This window comes from Salmo salar, chromosome ssa09, assembly GCF_905237065.1.
Source record: "Salmo salar chromosome ssa09, Ssal_v3.1, whole genome shotgun sequence".
Lineage (NCBI taxonomy): Eukaryota > Metazoa > Chordata > Actinopteri > Salmoniformes > Salmonidae > Salmo > Salmo salar.
The window spans coordinates 119,394,871-119,416,847 of NC_059450.1; the positions used below are offsets into that span (position 1 = coordinate 119,394,871).

General features: G+C 45.1%; 1 protein-coding gene across 1 annotated transcript in view; it reads left to right on the forward strand.

The window, feature by feature from the left end:
- LOC106612661 (leucine-rich repeat-containing protein 75A) overlaps nt 1-21,977 on the forward strand; it is a 28,264-nt gene extending 6,287 nt beyond the window's left edge. The window contains exons 2-4 of the mRNA XM_014214055.2: nt 2,875-3,012; nt 11,750-11,862; nt 20,751-21,977. Coding sequence (XP_014069530.1) covers nt 2,875-3,012; nt 11,750-11,862; nt 20,751-21,579 — 1,080 coding nt within the window. The 3' untranslated portion in view covers nt 21,580-21,977. The remainder of the gene's footprint in view (nt 1-2,874; nt 3,013-11,749; nt 11,863-20,750) is intronic.

Below are 21,977 nucleotides of genomic sequence, written 5' to 3' on the forward strand. Positions count from 1 at the left end.
TTGTATTTTCGACCAGACTGAATTAGATTATATGGACAGGGGGGACCTGATCCTAGATCAGCACTCCTACTCTGAGACACTTTGTAAACGTAGGCCCAGGCTGAGCTGAGATGAGGCCAGGGAGGGACACAGTGTATTATCATGTCATTATCAATCTTCTGGCTCTGCACTCTTAGAATTTTTTTTTCTCCAAAACGGTTCCTTGGCTGTCACCATAGGAGAACTCTTTTTGGTTCCAGGTAGAACTCTTTTGGGTTCCTTTTTTTTCTCAGAGTCCAGAGGGTTCTCCTAAGGGGACAGCCGAAAAACCTATTTAGGTTCTAGATATCACCTTTTTTCTAAGAGTGTGGCCCTCAGTTTCAACACACACCTACTACACTTAAGTGATAATGCCCTCGAAGCCGGTGTTTGGAGGATATATTGGCACGGGTGTTGTTAGGCCCGAGAAGAAGTCAAACCGTGCCAATATATCCTCCAAACAGCAGCTTCGAGGGCATTATCACTTTTATACAATGGGTTACCAACATATTCAAATAATGATTGACATATTTTCATAAACACTTTTTATGAATTTATTCATACTGTTTCATCCTTCCGTGAGATATAGTCCCGGCACAAATATAGGGTTGCTACCCAAGCCGGCTGGTCATTTGTTCTATTGGTTCGGGTGCCAGAGATGCGACCCAGTCGTTCAGTATTTTTGTTCTGTATCTATGGATGCGACCAAGTTGTTTGTTCTAAATTCTCTATTGCCATACTAGCTGGCAACGTTCTTATCCCTTACTTGCTAGCTAGTCAACTACGGCTAACTTACAGTCACGTCAAACAGTGCAGCCAGAATAACAACAAAGTAGCTGCATTTGCGTTTGTTTAAGCTGTTTTCTTGTGACATTTATTTGGATACATCCATAACAATGAGCTAATGATGGCTGATTTCTCCTGGCATAGAAAATGTGCTCTCTGTTGTTCAGAGGAGTTAGCCAACAACACAGCTAACACAATCACTTCAAACTGAATCTGGAAAGACTGCAACTAGCTGCACTTCATTTAGTTTGACCTATATTCTATTGACATTCCTTCTATATATCCATAAAAATGATGCCAGCTGATTCATGATTTCGAATGGCTGAGAAAAGTCCCGACTCCTGACATGTTCATTACTATGGGACAGCTGGAGATAGAATTTCTATATTGAAACAATGTTGCAAATGTCGGCAAAAAAGTCAGCAAGTTTTATACAAATCTCTGCAGTTGAAAACCAAATGCTAGTCTCAAAAAATGGGAGATAATGTCAAGATGCTTTTTATAGTGGAGATCAAGTTTATAAATTGCCTGGCTAGGCTGATGAGACAGTGAGTGGATTGTGCAGTCAGATGAAACAGAGTAAATAGGCATTTTAACGTCATAGCTTTAGCAGGTGGTAACTTGTGGAATAGACACCGGCTGGAATACGGTTTTAACCAATCAGCATCCAGGATTAGACCCACCATTGTATATAGTATAATCCCCATAACCCTGAGTCCACACAGGCAACAGGTTGATTAGAAACTAAACTGTTCATTCTGATACTGTTTGTCCTGCTAGTTGATTTGGGGGTACAAGACAGAATGAGAGAAAGAGATGTGTGGAGAGACTGAGAGAAGCATCTCAGTTCTCTGGCAACCAGGTGCACTCCGTTGTTGCCCGGATACCAGGGAAATTCCCATTAAATGGGAATTGATGAATGAAGGGGCAGCTCTCTTAACACCTAATGTACCCGAAAAACCCTTAATTTCTCCTCCTGAGTCAATTTTCAGTTATTTTTTTACATGGAGTACACTGCTTTGATGTTGAATGTGGCTTATTTATGTGGGAGGAATACTCCCTGATAAATTCAAAAGACAATTTATTGCCCTCACAACCCTCCCACTCACCATCACCTTACAGTTCAAATAATTTTGTGACTTTAGTTGTCATAGTCATTCATTTTAAATACAGACTACTGACATAAAAAATGCATGGCCTTTTCTTTACTAGAGGGTATTGCTCCTCACGTCATTTTCTTTCTTTCCGTCCTTTCTCTTTCTCCACCTCAAAGTGTCGTTCTGCCTTTACCATGTTGTTTTCACCTTGGCTAGAACCATAGGCCGCCCCTATCCCCCGCCAACCCTCGCCAATTCGTGACCAATCTGGAACTGCAGCTACCTAAACCTGCTGTGCCGAGATAACACACAGAGATGGCAGATACATTTCCATTGAGGGGTTATCTATTTGCATAGCTGCTTGATTTCTTAAAACTCGCTCGCCGGGCACGGGGAGAATTGGATCCCTCATGTCCTGTGACTCATCCAGCTGTCACGGACGCACACACACGTTAGGGAACCTATAAGCAAATTCGAGGTCTTTGCATGAATTGACAAAGACTTCCTGTGCCTGATGGAAAAGCTTCAGGCTCCTGACATACAGCAAACACACTCTCTTTCCAGGTGTCCCGAAATCTACTATCTGTTAGTATTTGAATCAACGCTACTGGATAAGCAGGTTTAAGTGTTAAGTTTGCTTAGCAGTGGTACATTTGTGAGTGTTTCCACTTTTGCCCACCCCACCTCTGAGTACAAGTCAATAAGGATGTATGCTAGTTTCCTGTATGTCCGTCAGTCACTGTCACATAAACTAATGCAATATTGATATATTATGCAGGAGATTGATTATGTGTATTATATAAAATTTGCCCTGACAATGTGGTATAACCTGGGAAAAACCCAGGGCCTGAGTTATAGGCGATAAGTAGGAGGCAGAGTTTTTCCTGGTCCGGGTCACATGGTTAGTGAAAACCGCTGGCTGTAATCATGTAACACGGTTCTACATCTCTCCTGTCTCTCTCTCTGTGTGTAGGACTTGGGGATGGAGTCCACGTCTCTGGATGACGTGCTGTACCGTTACGCCAGCTTCAGGAACCTGGTGGACCCCATCACCCACGACCTCGTCATCAGCCTGGCCAGATACATCCAGTGCCCCCCCAAGACAGGCCCGGTAGAACACCGAACACTCCATGCACACATCAACGTGTTAACACAACACGTGCAAGTACACACGGGCACACACACATATACACACACGCGCATGCGATGTGTGTTGAGACCTAGTAAAAAGTGCATGAAACGCAATATATTATTAATCCATTATTACATGCTACTCACAGATACTCTGCCCCATCACAATATTACCTCTCAGCCTTATTTACTTCAGTGTGCTGGTGCAATGAGACCAGATCCTATCCTCCAGTCTTTGGCTGGGAAAGTAGGTTATTAATGTGCTGTAAGTGTGGTTGTTATGGTGTGTATACATTTGTGTGTATCTCGGTGTGTGTATATCATTTCCGTGTGTGTGTCTGAGAGAAAGAGAGAGAGATACTTTGTATATATAGTGTATGTGGACACCCCTTCAAATTAGTGTACTTGGGAGCTTCATGAAATGGGTTTCCATGGCCGAGCAGCCCCACACAAGCCTAAGATCACCAATGCCAAGCGTTGGCTGGAGTAGTGTAAAGCTCGCCTCTTTTGGACTCTGGAGCAGTGAAAATCTGGGTTTGGTGGATGCCAGGAGAACGCCACCTGCCCCAATGCATAGTGCCATCTCTAAAGTTTGGTGGAGTAGGAATAATGGTCTGGTGCTGTTCTTTGTGGTTCTTGGCCAATAAGTAACTGCAGCTACCTAAACCTGCTGTGCCGAGATAACACACAGAGATGGCAGATACATTTCCATTGAGGGGTTATCTATTTGCATAGCTGCTTGATTTCTTAAAGCTCGCTCGCCGGGCACGGGGAGAATTGGATCCCTCATGTCCTGTGACTCATCCAGCTGTCACGAACACATACACATGTTATTCGATGATTACATTTCTCTAAAACAGGTTATAAGCTACATGTGCACCACCAAGTCAGAACAGCAGGCTAAATTAAGAGGGGAAAATAGACCAAATGATTAGGGTGAGGCACATGGGCTACTAACAGCTTACTATACAACATACACTTAGTATTACTTTCTTAGCTACAGTGTACAGTGCCTTCGGAAACTATTCAGACCCTGTCACGTCCTGACCAGTATAAGGGTTATTTGTTATTGTAGTTTGGTCAGGACGTGGCAGAGGGTATTTGTTTTATGTGGTTCGGGGTGGTGGTTTATTTAGTAGGGCGTTTGATTTATTATTTCCAGGTTTTTGGGTAATGTTCTATGTTTGTATTTCTATGTGGTCTCTGGTCTTTTGTATTTCTATGTCTGGTTTATTGGGGTTGGACTCTCAATTGGAGGCAGGTGTTTTCTCGTTGCCTCTGATTGGGAGTCCTATATATGGGTATGTGTTTGGTTTAGTGTTTGTGGGAGATTGTTTCTTGTTTTGCGTGTGTGAGCCTGACAAGACTGTTTTGTTGTTCGTAAGTTCTTCGTTGTTTTGTTATTTTGGTGTTCACTTTATTTACAAATAAATAACAAGATGAGCATCCACATTCCTGCTGCGTTTTGGTCCTCCATTCCCGACGACAACCGTTACAGACCCCTTGACTTTTTCCACATTTTGTTACGTTACAGCCTTATTCTAAAATTGATTACATTAAAAACAATCCAAAATTTTTGCAAATTTATTACAAATTAAAAACAGAAATACCTTATTTACATAAGTATTCAACCCCTTTGCTATGAGACTTGAAATTGAGCTCAGGTGCATCCTGTTTCCATTGATCATCCTTGAGATGTTTTCACAACTTGATTGGAGTCCACCTGTTATAAATTCAACTGTTTGGACATGATTTGGAAAGGCACACACCTGTCTAAATAAGGTCCCACAGTTGACAGTGCATGTCAGAGCAAAAACCAAGCCATGAGGTCGAAGAAATTGTCCTTAGAGCTCCAAGACAGGATTGTGTCGAGGCACAGATCTGGGGAAGGGTACCAAAACATTTCTGCAGCATTGAAGGTCCCCAAGAACACAGTGGTCTCCATCATTCTTAAATGGAAGATGTTTGGAACCATCAAAACTCTTCCTAGTGCTGTCCACCTGGCCAAACTGAGCAATTGGGGGAGAAGGGCCTTGGTCAGGGAGGTGACAAAGAACCCGATGGTCACTCTGACAGAGCTTTAGTGTTCCTCTGTGGAGATGGGAGAACCTTCCAGAAGGACAACCTTCTCTGCAGCACTCTACCAATCAGGCCTTTATGGTAGATTGGCCAGACGGAAGCCACTCCTCAGTAAAAGGCACATGACAGCCCACTTGGAGTTTGCCAAAAGGCACCTGAAGGACTCTCAGACCATGAGAAACAAGATTCTCTGGTCTGATGAAACCAAGATTGAACCCTTTGTCCTGAATGCCAAGCGTCACGTCTGGAGGAAACCTGGCACCATCCATACGGTGAAGCATGGTGTTGGCACCATCATGCTATGGGGATGTTTTTCAACGACAGGGACTGGGAGACTCAATCAGGATCGAGGCAAAGATGAACGGAGCAAAATACAGAGAGATCCTTGATGAAAACCTGCTCCAGAGTGCTTAGGACCTCAGACTGGGACAAAGGTTCACCTTCCAACAGGACCACGCCCCTAAGCACACAGCCAAGACAACGCGGGAGTGGCTTCGGGACAAGTCTCTGAATGTCCTTGAGTGGCCCAGCCAGAGCCCGGACTTGAACCTGATCGAAGATCTCAGGAGAGACCTGAAAATAGCTGTGCAGCAACGCACCCCATCCAACCTGACAGAGCTTGAGAGGATTTGGAGAGAAGAATGGGAGAAATTCCCCAAATACAGGTGTGCCAAGCTTGTAACGTCATACCCAAGAAGACTCAATGCTGTAATCGCTGCCAAAGGTGCTTCAACAAAGTACTCAATAAAGGGTCTGAGTACTTATTTAAATGTATTATTTCAGTTTCAACATTTTTATAAATTAGCAATAATTTCTAAAAACCTCTTTTTGCTTTGTCATTATGGGGTATTGTGTGTAGGTTGATGAGGTAAAAAAATAAACAATTGAATACATTTTTGAAAAAGGCTGTAACGTAACAAGGTCAAGGGATCTGAATACTTTCCGAAGGCACTGTACATATTTCCCTGGCATATTACATAATTTATGCAGCAGCATACAATACATTTTTGGACTCACCTTGTTGTGTTGTGCTGACTTGAACAGGAAGGTGGCACGGTGGTCCTCTCTTGACATCAAAATTCGTCATCAAAGTCTGGCATTCTCTGGATTTATGGTGCTTTCAAGACAACTGGGAACTCGTAAAAAAACAAGGTTTTTATTATAATGATGTCAGTGATCTTCTGGTGGTTGTGCTAGAAAAAGGCCAGAGTTCCCGACTTACAATTCAAAGTTGGATGACCATTCAAAACGTATTTTCCCAGCCTGAGCTCGTTTTTTTCCCGAGTTCCCACTTATCTTGAACTCAAGTCAGATTTCCCAGTTCCGAGTTAACAGTTGTTTTGAGCGCGGCATTAATCATGCTGGATTCACAGCATGGCCAATGTTGAATGTTTATCATTCAACATTGTACCCAGAATTGGGACCACACACCCATTACACTGAATAGCAGGCTAATGATTGCGTTGCAATGCTTGCAGTTAGCCACTGATTCCTTCCAAACCACTCATTGTTACATTTGTGATTTCCAACTTGTTGTATAATGTTTATGTCCAATGGCCGATGAGCACCGATACGTTTTATCTATAATTTCTCTTCAATATTTCTCTCCATATGACAAGGATTAAAAAGGATATGCCAGTAGATTGTCGACTTGATTCATGATAATGACTGCTAGCTAAGATTTTGAAAATTGTGATGTTGACATGATCAGTCCAATCAAAGTTACTGTAGATATAATGTGATTTGACGTCATTTTATCTGTGGCCAATGACCTGGAGCCTTCTTGGATGGGCACTTCTAGTGTAACTCTAAGGTAGCGCCCATGGGGCTTGAATATTCTAGCTCTACCCTTAGATTTGTCAGTGACGTTGTGTCACCGTGAGTGACAGAACATGGCGCAACTAAAGAAGATTACCAACCCCTACGCTCTGTATTTTCCGCTGGCTGCCCCACCACCACAGAAAGCACTGAGCTAGGCTGAAACACCTGCATTTTGGAGCTGCCTTTCTCAAGAAAGCAAAAGAGACCATGTTTGTATGGAGGCTTTATTAACTCAATGATCATTTTTTTCATACATTGTTTGCAAACTGATATGTGACACGTATTAATGCCAAAATAACATGCAAAACAGGCAACCTCCTCCTTATTTAATTTTTTTGCTCTGCCCCACCAGCCATGAATGACGGGTCACCACTGAGTACAGTGTATTGATGATCAGCTGGTGAGATGCTGTGACTGAAATCTAAATGCACTCACATGAATGCCCGTAGGGATGTGAGGAGGGTCTCTCTCTCTCTCTCTCTCATCCACCTGTTCCTCAGTGAGTCTCATTGACAGCCTAAGTCAGAGAATGAATTAGACCGGCTCAAAACTCCACACGGCATGAATAACATACCATCTCTGCATTTACCCACATACTGTATGTGATTAATAACAACACAATCATACCCAGAAGGATTAAAATGACCTACCGTTGAATAACAGACTCCCATAAGGATTTCAATCTGTTTTAGTTCAATCTATATATTATTATATTGAGATAGTTATGATGGATAAAGAAGGATTATACTTTTTCATTACACCCATGCCTAATCCTAAGCTTTTTCTAACAATCATGCTTCTGTCTTGCTCACTGAGCGAGATGATGAAAGGAGTTAGCGGTGGATAGATGGATGTGGCAACTAGGAAAGAGAGACAGATTTCACTCGTCATCATGGAAGGAGAGACGCATGTCTTGCAGGGAGTGATAGAGAGAGACGGAGGGAAAGCCGGAGATGGGGAGAGGCAGAACGGTGGGAGGAACGATAGACAGACAGGCAGGCAGACAGACAGACAGCGGGGGGAACGACAGATAGACAGAGGGGAAAACAAAAGACAGACAGACCAGCGGTGCCTTGTTCTCCTGTATGAGTCACACACTGAAAATACTGGCAGCCTTCCCAGCCTCGGTGCTGCTGTTACTGCTCACAATGGAGCGAGCCCAACATAATATTACCACACACACACGGTAAACATCTTTATTTTTGTCGTAATCAGTGGTCTTTATTTTTTTTATATAGCGCTACTGATATTGATTACTGCATTGTTGGGAAAGAGCTTGGAAGAAAGTAATTTCACTGTAATTGTGTGCTTGATAATACAACTTCATACTTATAGAAAATGTGTCTGAAAGACTGATTCAGCCCACATTCCTCCTCTTACTGCTCTGCTTGGCCACAATTTGAACCCAAACTTTAAAAAAAAAGAATAGCTTGGCAGATTGTGAACCCAGGTGTTTATTTTCGACTTCTCTTTTTCTTTCCCAGTCTGCTGCCGTTTTCAGCCCTGTAACAATTTACGAAATTAAATTCAAAGAACTGCGTTTGTACTGTGAGGGAACTGCTTGTGCTGAGTGGTTCATGCAAGAAAACACAGTTAGGCTTTGTGGTAAACAGTAAGGATGAGCGATGGAAGGTTGTTATTGATAACACCATGCCGACGCGTAACACCATGGGGGAACTAGTAGTCCACCTGCGCTACGAAGAGAGAGACTATTTTGTTTCTGGGTACAGATGAGAGAAACAGATTTATGTGTTGATGTAGTGGAGGGAGAGAGGGAAGAAAAGCAAGAAAGCATAGAAGGCAGGAAAAAGGGGAGAGAGTAGCTGAGAGATCAATCCTGTGGAGGGGTGGTGCGGGGGGAGGGGGAGAGGAAGAGGGAGAGAGAGAGTGTGTTTTAGTGTACACTGTAAAAATAGAAAGTCTCAAAACGCCATGATTGTGTAATGAAACCATGAAAAGTATTGAACCTAGGCTGAGATCTGGTGTTTGGAGGGTGTTTGAATGTAAACCCAATGTCAGTGTTCTGATACACTGAATGGGTTTTAAAAATTAACTGTCTCAATAAAGTGTCAAAATACCCCCAAATATCTTTAAAAAAAAATGTATGCAAGTCGTTTCAATGATTTGTTCATTTCATTTTACCAAAATAATGGAAATCCAACTTAATATGTTGCTCAAAATGTAAGTATATTTCATGAATATTTTACACAATGTTGTATTCATGTTTGAAGAAAGAAAAGTATATTTCTATATTAGTATTAAGCTTGTTGTGTAATGGATCATAGCTATCAAAACCGTCAGGCAAACTGAGGTTCAGTGAGGACGGCACCCAGTCCCACATTCAAGATTGTCAATGTAAGAGGCAAGTGCAGAATCCTCAGTTCCTGCAGTTCAACCTCCAGTTACTGCTGGTGGTTTGAATACTGTGCTTGGCAATGCCTGCCGAAAGGTATATAATGGCAAATGATCAAATATATAAAACGATATTAAACATTAAGACACTTCAGAAAAAGCATGTCATTCTCCACTAGACCGGATTCAAAACATCATAGTGGTGTTTAGAAGCATTAGAGAAAGGAAACGGCACCAAAAGACAAGGTATCTAATTCTGCACGGAACACCAAAATAGTGTTTTCAACCTTTTCTGTTAGTGCTCCCAGTCCCTGGCAAGGTGTTGCACAATACTTGATTAAGTGGTCTATGTAATGTAATGTAATGTAATGTTTCAAAACATCTCAGGATGATGTGTTTCAATACTCCAGCAGAGTTGGTGGCAGCTCAGTTGCCACAGTGTAGAGAGGAGAGGAGTGGAGAGTGCTGTGAGGCCCAACGGTGAGGTGATGAGTTTCTGATGCCTCTGTCAGTAGGGGACTGCAGCCTGTCTGCAGGGACAGAAAGCAGAGCAGCTCTGCCCTGTGTCACAGTGACACTCACGCACACACAGACACACACACACACACACACACACACACAACTATATATATACACTCACACAGCCAGCCATACTACACAGGGGAATGCTTACTGACCGTACTGCACTTCCTTTGAGATGGTTTTGATTGGGTCTTAGGAAAGGAGACAGTGGGGAGTCGGTAGGTATTGAATTCATTATCTGTCTCTGTCATGTTTATTGTGAAGGTCAGGAAGTCAAATAGAACAGAACCGGAGAGAGGTTTACAGTGCAGATTGCATCCCAAGGTGTGTGTGTGTGTGTGTGTGTGTGTGTGTGTGTGTGTGTGTGTGTGTGTACGTTTGTGTGCGACGTTTCATTTTGATACAGTGCTATACAGCTGATAGATAGCTACATGACTGAAGGAAAACCAGAGCCCCATATATATGTAAATATATGTCTCTGATGTCTCTAGATGTCTCATCCCTACTACCAGAACAGTGTTGTTCTACAGTACAGTGTAATCCTGTACATGTCTGTCCTGTCTGTCCTGTCTGTTTGTCTGTCTGAGACAGAGTCTGCTGGTTGTTGTAGACATATCTAGGCCAGTGGACACAGCATGGAGAGGAATCCCTCGGTAGCCCAGCATATGCTGCTAGCCTGCTGCTGCCTGTATCAGATCAGTGGGGAGAGGCCCGCATCCCAAATGGCACCCGGTTCCCTAAGTAGTGCACTGCTTTTGACCAGATCCCTATGGGCCCTGGTCAAAAGGAGTGCACTATGTAGGGAATAGGTTGCCATTTGGGACATGGTGGGTTGGTGCAGAGTATTGACAATCAGTAACAGACTGGTCGATACCTCCTGTTCCCCTACTACTCCCACAGACTACGTTCAGATGGAGAGACACCACAAACAGGTTTATTACACAGCCAAAATGAGATAGATACTTAGAACGGCTAATAACGAATGACTGTAAATATCTCATATTTGATCAATATGTGTAACAATATTGTTACAGCTAGCACTTGTGGGACCACATCTGCTCAAAGGAAATTGCAAAAGCTATAAAATTCTGTGTTACTGTACTATGGGCATCCACACACACTCATATAATCCACAAGATGCGTATTTGGCGGTACACGTGCTTGGTATAGTTACCACGTCAGTAGGGCTCGCTGAACGAGTGGAGGAGAAAGTGGAGACATCAATAATGTAATATGTCTTACCTCCAGAGGACACAGGCAGGGAGCTGGAAACAATAAACACACATAGAGACACAAACACACACACACACACACATAGAGACACACACACACACGCTGGGAACAAAGCAGCAACAGGGCAGACCCTTGAACCTCTTACCAATCTCTCCCTGAATAACAAACCTAAGTGGCCTCATATAATGGCTTCGTTTTCATTTCTAGGGATCTTACCACCAACAGCACATACTGGCCTTCTGGGACGATGACCTAGGTGCAGAATAGCAGAGATTAACCAATAGGGCGTCGATATGACCTCACAGACAATAATGACCTGTATAATATCTTTGCATACCCGTGCCATCCTTCACTTTTTTCCTCTAACGGCCATGGTAAGAGCATTCCATGTTCTCCGTAAAATGTGTTATATGTCCCTGTGGGTTGTGTTTACCTGTGTAGTTGTTGTGAAAACCTGGTGTCGATATGTAGTGCTTCTGAAGGGAGGGAGGGAGAACAGGGTATAACCCAGGGCCTGAGTCCATCAGGAGGCCACACAGTGTTCAGTGCAGTCCCTCAGCTCCTCTCCTTTCATCACAGACCAAGGAAGAAGTGTTTGTTGTCTACAACTCAGCTCCTCTGGTCCCCTGTCAGCCAATATTAACCTACACTGTCTGTTTTTCTCTCTTTCCCTCTTACATTCTTTCTTTCTTTCCTTCTCTCTCTGCCAGGGGGAGGATTCTCTGGGTGCCATGGAGAAGGTGTGTCGCCAGCTGACCTATCACCTGAGCCCACACTCACAGTGGAGACGGCAGGGCATACTGAAGAGGAAGCCGCAGGCATGGTGAGGAGACAGGGGACACATCGTGCGTGTGTGTGTGTGTGTGTGTGTGTGTGTGTGTGTGTGTGTGTGTGTGTGTGTGTGTGTGTGTGTGTGTGTGTGTGTGTCACATGGGCATGTGGTACCCTCTGATGGGTCACTAGCGCTAGAGAGAAAGTTTGGTCAAAGGCAATATGCACCCACAGAAGAAGCTATGATTATTTATTTATATGTGCGAAGGTTTGTCAAATGTACGTTTCTCATTTCCTAATGGAATTCTGGGTCACTGTGGACTGGCGCACTCTTTGGCCTTCACGCAAAAACTGCAGGCTTGCACGGGGCAGGCCTTTTTTGTTTTTAATTAATGTGAATAGTTCGTGCAAATAAAAGGCTTGACGAGGCATCTTGGGCCGAAGGATCGGACTGAATCATCGTTTCACCTGGCATCCTCCATGATTTTCCAGTTCCTTCCTCATTGGTAATGCAGAGGAAGTCACGAAAATGCCACATAATCTGGTGTATGTGTCTGTCTAACTCGACCAAAACAAGATACCCTATGTGTCTGGCTTGGTCCAGTCTAACTCAACCAAAACAAGATATCCTATGTGTCTGGCTTGGTCCAGTCTAACTCAACTTAAACAAGATACCCTATGTGTCTGGCTTGGTCCAGTCTAACTCAACTTAAACAAGATATCCTATGTGTCTGGCTTGGTCCAGTCTAACTCAACTTAAACAAGATACCCTATGTGTCTGGCTTGGTCCAGTCTAACTCAACTTAAACAAGATATCCTATGTGTCTGGCTTGGTCCAGTCTAACTCAACTTAAACAAGATACCCTATGTGTCTGGCTTGGTCCAGTCTAACTCAACTTAAACAAGATACCCTATGTGTCTGGCTTGGTCCAGTCTAACTCAACTTAAACAAGATACCCTATGTGTCTGGCTTGGTCCAGTCTAACTCAACTTAAACAAGATATCCTATGTGTCTGGCTTGGTCCAGTCTAACTCAACTTAAACAAGATACCCTATGTGTCTGGCTTGGTCCAGTCTAACTCAACTTAAACAAGATACCCTATGTGTCTGGCTTGGTCCAGTCTAACTCAACTTAAACAAGATACCCTATGTGTCTGGCTTGGTCCAGTCTAACTCAACTTAAACAAGATACCCTATGTGTCTGGCTTGGTCCAGTCTAACTCAACTTAAACAAGATACCCTATGTGTCTGGCTTGGTCCAGTCTAACTCAACCTAAACAAGATACCCTAACTGATGATGTAGTGTGTGTGTGTGTGTGTGTGTGTGTGTGTGTATATTCCTGTGTAACAACTTCCAAAGTGTGTTATAGTGGAACTGTTTCCATATAGCGTGTAATGGGTCCGTTGACCCTGGAGGTGGTGTTTATATCCCCAGAGCTCTAGCCTGTTCTCTCAGTTCCTCACCACACACACCACGCTCACCACACACACCACACACACCACGCTCACCACACACACCACACACACCACACACACCACACACACCACACTCACCACACACACCACACACACCACACACACCATGCTCACCACACACACACACACACACACCACACACACCACACTCACCACACTTACCACACACACCACACACACACTGGGGTGCAGATGTTCCTTAGCTCTCTGTCTCCAGTCTCACTTACCTTTACAGCTCTGAGCTCTACTATCGCCTGCTATTGTTCCACAGCGTAATCACCATAGAAATAGGATCCGTAGAAGGGACAACACTACGCCTACGCAGTAGCCCAGACAACAGGGTTCTAATCATGTTAGCGCTGTACACGGCTCTGACCATAGAAATATAATTATATTTATATGGCTCTGACAAGACAGTGGAATTACCATATCATTAAAATGATGACTCTTCTGGTCATTGTACTTCTATGGTAATCACAATGGACTTTGAGATTTATGCACAGTGCTGTGATTAACACCCTGTTTCTGTGAACTACCTCGTGGGTGTCCTTCCTCAGTACGGTGTCTGTGTGTTTGTCTCTCAGGAGAGATACATTCTATTTGTCCATTCTACTGTTTGTCAGATCGAGTCTGATGTCGTTGATTATGGACTGGGTTTTGGACTGGGTGCATAGACAACTCAGGCCAGTTTACTGTCACCCACCAGTATGCCATTTGAAAAGGTTTTGAGAAGTTTATTGTGACACAGTTTGATAGTGATGAAAACTTCTTCTCGTCACGTAGTCGGAAGTGCCTGGGTTCTATTGTCGAGGAACACTGTGCATGTTAATGCCTGCCGGGTACTCCGTGACTCCACCATTCCATCCGTAATTACAGAGGTAGCTAGAGGAAACCTCTTTACTATCTCCACCTCACTGCATATAATCAGACCTAGGCTTCAAATACTTTGACTGTTTGCTTTAGTCTGCCTGGACTGACAGGGGGCGGGCTTTTGGGACAATTGGGACTATTCCGTTGGCTCTATTGCGCAAGGCAAACTCAATGCGAGCCTAGCTAAAGTATTTGAAATTATTGCAAATAGTATTTGAACCCAGGTCTGCATATAATGTGTTCTGTGGATCACTTTAGCTTTATCTCCGTGAATCTTGTCTCCGTGCCCCTGTCTCTGTGGTGGAGGAGTCGGGGCCCTTAATGCCTTTTGCCATGCCGCTAGCCGCTAGCTAATTAGCATGGGGGACAGGAGCACTGGAGGAGAGGGCTCATCTCCTCCTCCTCCTTCTCCTCCTCTGCCGTTGCTGTCTCATACACTCTGCCTCAGCTCTGGACTGGTCATGACCTCAGCACCCACCGCGCGCACACAAACACACGAAAGGACACACACACGTATGGATGGACACACACATATGGAGACACGAACGCACACACAAACACACACACTGCTTCTTCCAGGGGAAACTGCTTGACTGAGTTGTGCCAGCCCCTAAGCTCCATTTCCAGTTCAAGTGGTTATTGGTTAAAAAAGTTCTGGGAAACCTAATGAGTGAACTTCCCCTAGTTAGATACTGAACCATAGTCTTGATGAATGTTGAGGGTGGCTTTGTAATTGGGCAGTGGCTGACTCAGTCTTAAACAGGAAATATAATTTGTCCTGGGGGCCTCTCGAGTGGTGCAGCGGTCTAAAGCGTTACTACAGACCATTCCAGGTTCATTCCAGGGCTATGCCACAACCGGCCGTGGCCAGGAGTCCCATAGGACGGCACACATTTGGCCTCATCGTGCTCCAGCGACTCCTTGTGGCGGGCCGGGTGCCTGCAGGCTCACCCTGGTAGCCAGTTGAACGGTGTTTCCTCTGACACATTGGTGTGGCTAGCTTCTGGGTTAAGCTGGCGGGTGTTAAGGAGCGCGGTTAGGCGGTCATGTTTCGGAGGACGCATGATTCCACCTTCGTCTCTCCCGAGCCTGTTGGGGAGTTGCAGCAATGAGACAAGATCGAAAATTGGGGAGATAGAAACGAGATGTGGTTGTGCGTGTACATTACCCTCCTTAAGGTCCCGTGTGGCTTAGTTGGTTGAGCATGGCGCTTGCAACGCCAGGGTCGTGGGTTCAATTCCCACAGGGGACCAGTACGCAAAAGTACAAAATGATATTCACTCACTACTGTAAGTCCCTGTGGATAAGAGCGTCTGCTAATTGACTATGTCCTTATATGAAAAAAAGGATACTAGCTGTTGTTCTTTAGAATTTTAAGCCTTTAAATTAAGCTTTAGGCATTGGAGTGAGGATCAGCTAACTAAAAATAACAGCGCTGGTCCCTGCAGCAAGACTGTGTGAACTGACAGTGATGACCGCTGGAAGCCGAGAGAGAACAGATGCTTAGCCACCAAGTAAGAAACTGTCAAATTAAGACTAGCGCGCATGTGTGTTTGCGCGTGTGTGTATGTTAGGCCTACACAAATCAATGAGTGGCAACTGTACTGATCTGAGAAGTAGAGTTGAATGTGGTGACAGAGATAATGAGGTGAATGGAGCGGTAATGGGGGCCAACCGTAGTTCTGCCCGTCTCCCGTAGAGACAGATGACCAGGATAAGGTGAGACACACACACACACACACACACACGGGGGAAAAGTGATATCATCTTTGCTGTCAATGGACTAGCTGACACCTAAGTGTAATTTAATAACACACTCATTATATTGCAATGGCACTGTGCTGTCACTAGGGTTGCGTTATGTCACTGAACAATGGTGTCACCAGGTCACCAAGGGTCACAGGGATTTTAGAGTGGATCTGCAGACTGGAGCTACTATACCAGGGATCATCTTTAATAATGAAACACTATTCACTTTAATAATGTTTACATACTGCTTTACTCATCTCATATGTATATACTGTATTCTGATCAATCTAGTATTTATATATTTCTTAATTCCATTCATTTACTTTTAGATTTGTGTGTATTGTTGTGAATTGTTTTTAGATACTACTACACTGTTAGATATTACTGCACTGTTGGAGCTAGAAACACAAGCATTTCGCTACACCCGCAATAACATCTACTAAACACGTGTATGTGACCAATAACATGTGATGTGATTTGAGATAGAATCTATTGTCTATCCTTGAGGGTAAACGGTGATTTACTCTTATTATCATGAACACACATTCATGTGACATCATTTGTTTGTTATTGGGGTTAAATAGATCAACTGTGTTTTACATTAGAAACTAAATTAGATGAAAAGAAAGGATAAAACTGTAAAACGTCTTGGTTGGCTAGGTCGGTCCCCGTGCGGTACGGGGCGGCAGCGTAGCCTAGTGGTTAGAGCGTTGGACTAGTAACCAAAAGGTTGCAAGATCAAATCCCTGAGCTGACGTGGTATAAAATCTGTCGTTCTGCCCCTGAACAAGGCAGTTAACCCGCTGTTCCTTGGCCGTCATTGTAAATAAGAATTTGTTCTTAACTGACTTGCCTAGTTAAATAAAGGTCAAATATATATATATATATTTTTAAATGTAGTATGTGGTACAAGCATTTCGCTACACCCGCAATAACATCTGCTAAATATGTATACGTGACCAATGACATTTGATTTGGGTCCTCACTCCTCTGTCTGAGAGGAAGAGATCTTGGCTCAGTGTTGCTCTAGCATAAAGCGTGGGATTTAATGTATGTTGTTAGTCGATCTTCTCCAGAAAGGTCCCCATGTGGTATGTAGTATCTAAGCCCTGAGGTCCAGACTCCTGTGTCTGAGAGGGAGAGAACTCAGAGAACGCTCAGCGTTGCTCCAGTCTAAAGCGTGGGATTCTGGTCGGAAGCCAGGCTGATAGTGTAGGATTGATGTCCTGTACGCCGGTTTCATCTGTTTCTATTTACGTTCTGCTGTCCTTTTTAGATTTGTTAGTTAAAACTATCAGGGGAGAAGTCACAGGGAGAATGCTGAAAGGGAGCCAGGGATTCATCATGAGGTCATAACCCAGGGACCATTGACTTCGACTCATAGACAAATAATAAATGGAACGGATATTTAAGTCAACATTCCATGTTGGGTGGGCCGTCAGCCATATTGACTGTACTGTCAATTGTACACTGTCTGAAAGATTTTCCCATTCTAGTAATTCCATTTGTTTGCTACTACCCAATTCCCATAAAAATCCATTAGCAAAACTAAATCTGGACTGATTTAGCAGCATAAGTGGGACTACACCATGTCTCAATGTTGTTGACGGATTAGAGCGGAGTGCTTGACCCATAGAATTAGAATTATAACGGATATTCACGTTCAAGTCAATGTTCTGTGATTAGTACCTTCTTGTAATTCTATGCCTGGACCAACTAATAAATGGGTCTCTTTGGCTCACATCCTGGCACTACACAGCCATTGGGAGGGAGATTTACTATTGTTACGGTAAATTCCTAATTAAGCAAAATAAAAAGGGGGTGGGGGGGTGTTGAGTAATAATTGTGGTCCAGACCTCACATGCATTGTATTGTTTTCATTTGTACCTGGAAGATGTTCAAGTCTGATCTCACTTTTCCTTTTTATGGCATAAAATGCAGAGCAGGCCTTTGTTCAGTTCATTCACTGCCAAGCACTAGACTTCTGCTGTGCTGTGAGTGCATTTTCACTTTGGAACATTTGTTTTTCTTCTTCTGTCTCCTGAGGTCTTGATTATCTGGACCCACTCCTTTCTTTCTATTTATCTCCACTTTCTTTCTAGTTTTCATTTCATGGTCATTTTTAGGTTGAGAGTCTCCAAACTGAGCAAACGATATTGCCAATCAGCATTTTACTTCTTGTTGTAAAGTAAGTAGCCTCGTGCAAGCTGGAAAAGCTCATTGGAGTGACAGCATATCTCCTGTTTCTATAGCATGAGGCAGCTTGATGTACAAGTACACCCCTCTGGGCAGCGAACTAGTCTATCGCAGGGCCTTACCCCCAATCTGGTTCCCTAATGCTGAGTGCCAAGCAGAGATGCATCAGGTCCCATTTTCACAGTCTTTGGTATGACTTGGCATTGAACTCCCAATCTTCCAATCTCTGGGCAAATACTCTAACCACAAGGCCACTGCATTGTCTACTGCTTGTTGATTGGTGGCAAAAAGACCCCTCTGTCTCTCCTCCGAAATCATCCAAACTCACATCGCTGGAATCATTGTTATTATGACTCATAATGACCAAATTGAAAGACACTCCACACCTGGGTGTCAGCCACAGTATTAAGACACAAGCTTATGCCAAAACGCGTGAACACTCTAGCTGTGCCACAGGGAGCCACTTGTTTGTTTCGGTGAGGTCGGCAGAAAATCTCCCTCGTTCACTCTCAACGCATTTGTTTGTTTGGATCATATGGACAGATTTGCAAACTTACATTTACATTTAAGTCATTTAGCAGACGCTCTTATCCAGAGCGACTTACAAATTGGTGGATTCACCTTATAATATCCAGTGGAACAACCACTTTACAATAGTGCATCTAAATCTTTTAAGGGGGGGTTAGAAGGATTACTTTATCCTATCCCAGGTATTCCTTAAAGAGGTGGGGTTTCAGGTGTCTCCGGAAGGTGGTGATTGACTCCGCTGTCCTGGCGTCGTGAGGGAGCTTGTTCCACCATTGGGGTGCCAGAGCAGCGAACAGTTTTGACTGGGCTGAGCGGGAACTGTGCTTCCTCAGAGGTAGGGAGGCGAGCAGGCCAGAGGTGGATAAACGGAGTGCCCTTGTTTGGGTGTAGGGCCTGATCAGAGCCTGAAGGTACGGAGGTGCCGTTCCCCTCACAGCTCCGTAGGCAAGCACCATGGTCTTGTAGCGGATGCGAGATTCAACTGGAAGCCAGTGGAGAGAGCGGAGGAGCGGGGTGACGTGAGAGAACTTGGGAAGGTTGAACACCAGACGGGCTGCGGCGTTCTGGATGAGTTGTAGGGGTTTAATGGCACAGGCAGGGAGCCCAGCCAACAACGAGTTGCAGTAATCCAGATGGGAGATGACAAGTGCCTGGATTAGGACCTGCGCCGCTTCCTGTGTGAGGCAGGGTCGTACTCTGCGAATGTTGTAGAGCATGAACCTACAGGATCGGGTCACCGCCTTGATGTTAGTGGAGAACGACAGGGTGTTGTCCAGGGTCACGCCGAGGCTCTTTGCACTCTGGGAGGAGGACACAAGGGAGTTGTCAACCATGATGGCGAGATCATGGAACGGGCAGTCCTTCCCCGGGAGGAAGAGCAGCTCCGTCTTGCCGAGGTTCATCCGTCATCCACACTGATATGTCTGCCAGACATGCAGAGATGCGATTCGCCACCTGGTTGTCAGAAGGGGGAAAGGAGAAGATTAATTGTGTGTCATCTGCATAGCAATGATATGAGAGACCATGTGAGGATATGACAGAGCCAAGTGACTTGGTGTATAGCGAGAATAGGAGAGGGCCTAGAACAGAGCCCTGGGGGACACCAGTGGTGAGAGCACGTGGTGCGGAGACAGATTCTCGCCACGCCACCTGGTAGGAGCGACCTGTCAGGTAGGACGCAATCCAAGCGTGGACCGCGCCGGAGATGCCCAGCTCGGAGAGGGTGGAGAGGAGGATCTGATGGTTCACCGTATCAAAGGCAGCAGATAGGTCTAGAAGGATGAGAGCAGAGGAGAGAGAGTTAGCTTTAGCAGTGCGGAGAGCCTCCGTGACACAGAGAAGAGCAGTCTCAGTTGAATGCCCAGTCTTGAAACCTGACTGATTAGGATCAAGAAGGTCATTCTGAGAGAGATAGCAAGAGAGCTGGCCAAGGACGGCACGTTCAAGAGTTTTGGAGAGAAAAGAAAGAAGGGATACTGGTCTGTAGTTGTTGACATCGGAGGGATCGAGTGTAGGTTTTTTCAGAAGGGGTGCAACTCTCGCTCTCTTGAAGACGGAAGGGACGTAGCCAGTGGTCAAGGATGAGTTGATGAGCGAGGTGAGGTAGGGGAGAAACGCAAACTGAAACGCAACACGGACTGGCAGACTACTAATTATGCAGAAACTAAAACATCCCTCTCTCTCTCTCTCCCCATCTCTCCTCCTCTAATCATCTCTCTGCAAACCTTTCCATGCAAGTGGGTGAACCCATTTCTCACCTCTCTGCCCCTCAGCACATGAAGTGTCAGGAAATGGTGAAACAACAGTATTACAGATAACAATGTAATTGATCTACCTACCTGCCGCTATGCCTGGGGCTCCATGCTCCTGCTGTCCTTGTCTCATCACAGGCTCTTCTAACGGTCTAGTAATGTAATATCCTTCCTGTCAGGGCGATGTTGCTCTCACCCTGATAGTTTTATTGACTGTATGATATATGGATCTTTGCCATGTTTTGTTCTTGGGAAAATTACAATTTGCATACACATTTTGCATTGGAGATATTCAATAGATTTATCTACAGTTTGGTCAACACGCATCGTGACATGTAACTGATTACTTCTCCCCCCCTTTCCCTCCCAGTCTCAAGGTGATGCTGTCGACCCCTCCCCCTAACGGGGCGCTGGACCTGTCGGGCATCCCCCTGACGGTGCGTGACATGGAGCGCCTGTGTGCCTACCTGCAGCGCCACGCGCCCATCATCTGCAGCCTGGAGCTGGGCTTCACCGAGCTCACCGACGACGCCTTCCTCCTCCTCCTGCCCACGCTGGCCGCCCTGTCCCGCCTGGAGACCCTGGCCCTCAACGGCAACCGGCTGACACGTGCCGTCCTCAAGGAGCTGACGGACAGCCTGAAAGACCCGGCCAGCTTCCCCAGTGTCACGTGGATCGACCTGGGCAACAACGTGGACATCTTCTCCCTGCCCCAGCCCTTCCTGGTGAGTCTGAGGAAGCGCTGCCCAAAGCAGGGCAACCTGCCCACCATCCTGGAGTTTGGTGAGAGCCAGGCCAGCGAGCCCGAGGGGAGGGTGGGGGATGACGATGACAGGGATGACACCAACAGGACAGAGAGCATGGATGAGCTGAGGTCGGAGGTGGAGGGGGAGATGGACGGAGAGACGGAGATTGAGGAGATGATGGAAGAGTTGCTGGACTTTGACCTGGAGGTGCAGGGGAAGGAGGACGAGATCGAGGACAGCATGTGGACAATGGAGGAGCAGAGGAGGGAGGAGACACGGGGACAGGGAATTAGGAAGATGGTGGAGAGGGCGGAGCTAGAGGAGGAAGACACACAGAGTCAGTCCTCCCACTTGTCGTGCTCCAGCCAATCGCAGCATTCTTCTGGAGTGGTTGAACTGATGAAGGAGGAAGAAGGAGAGGAGGGGACTGATCACTTAGACCACCTGACCTGAGCAAGAACCCCGGTACACTCTGCTTGTAACTTCCCCTCCCACATTTTGTCTAAAATGAGAAGAGAGCAGTACCAGCAAGCAGTGAACGTTCGTATAACGTTAGGTAACGTTCTTAGAATGCATAGGTAACCGGAAATTGTTCCCTGGGTTGGACATCTGGGGGAGGGGCTCTGTCATCTCAACCAACTGGAATGGTTCCAGAATAACCAACCGATCTGGGTGGACTGTTGGTCCACGGATGCACAGTTTAGGGAGATGACAATCCAGGTTGAAAGAGGACGTTTGTGATAACTCTCATTGTTGTTTCATTATGAATTAAGATTATAATCCTCTGTAGTAAAGAGTAATAGATATATTATATATCAAATGTAGAAAACAAATAAACATTTTCTAACGTA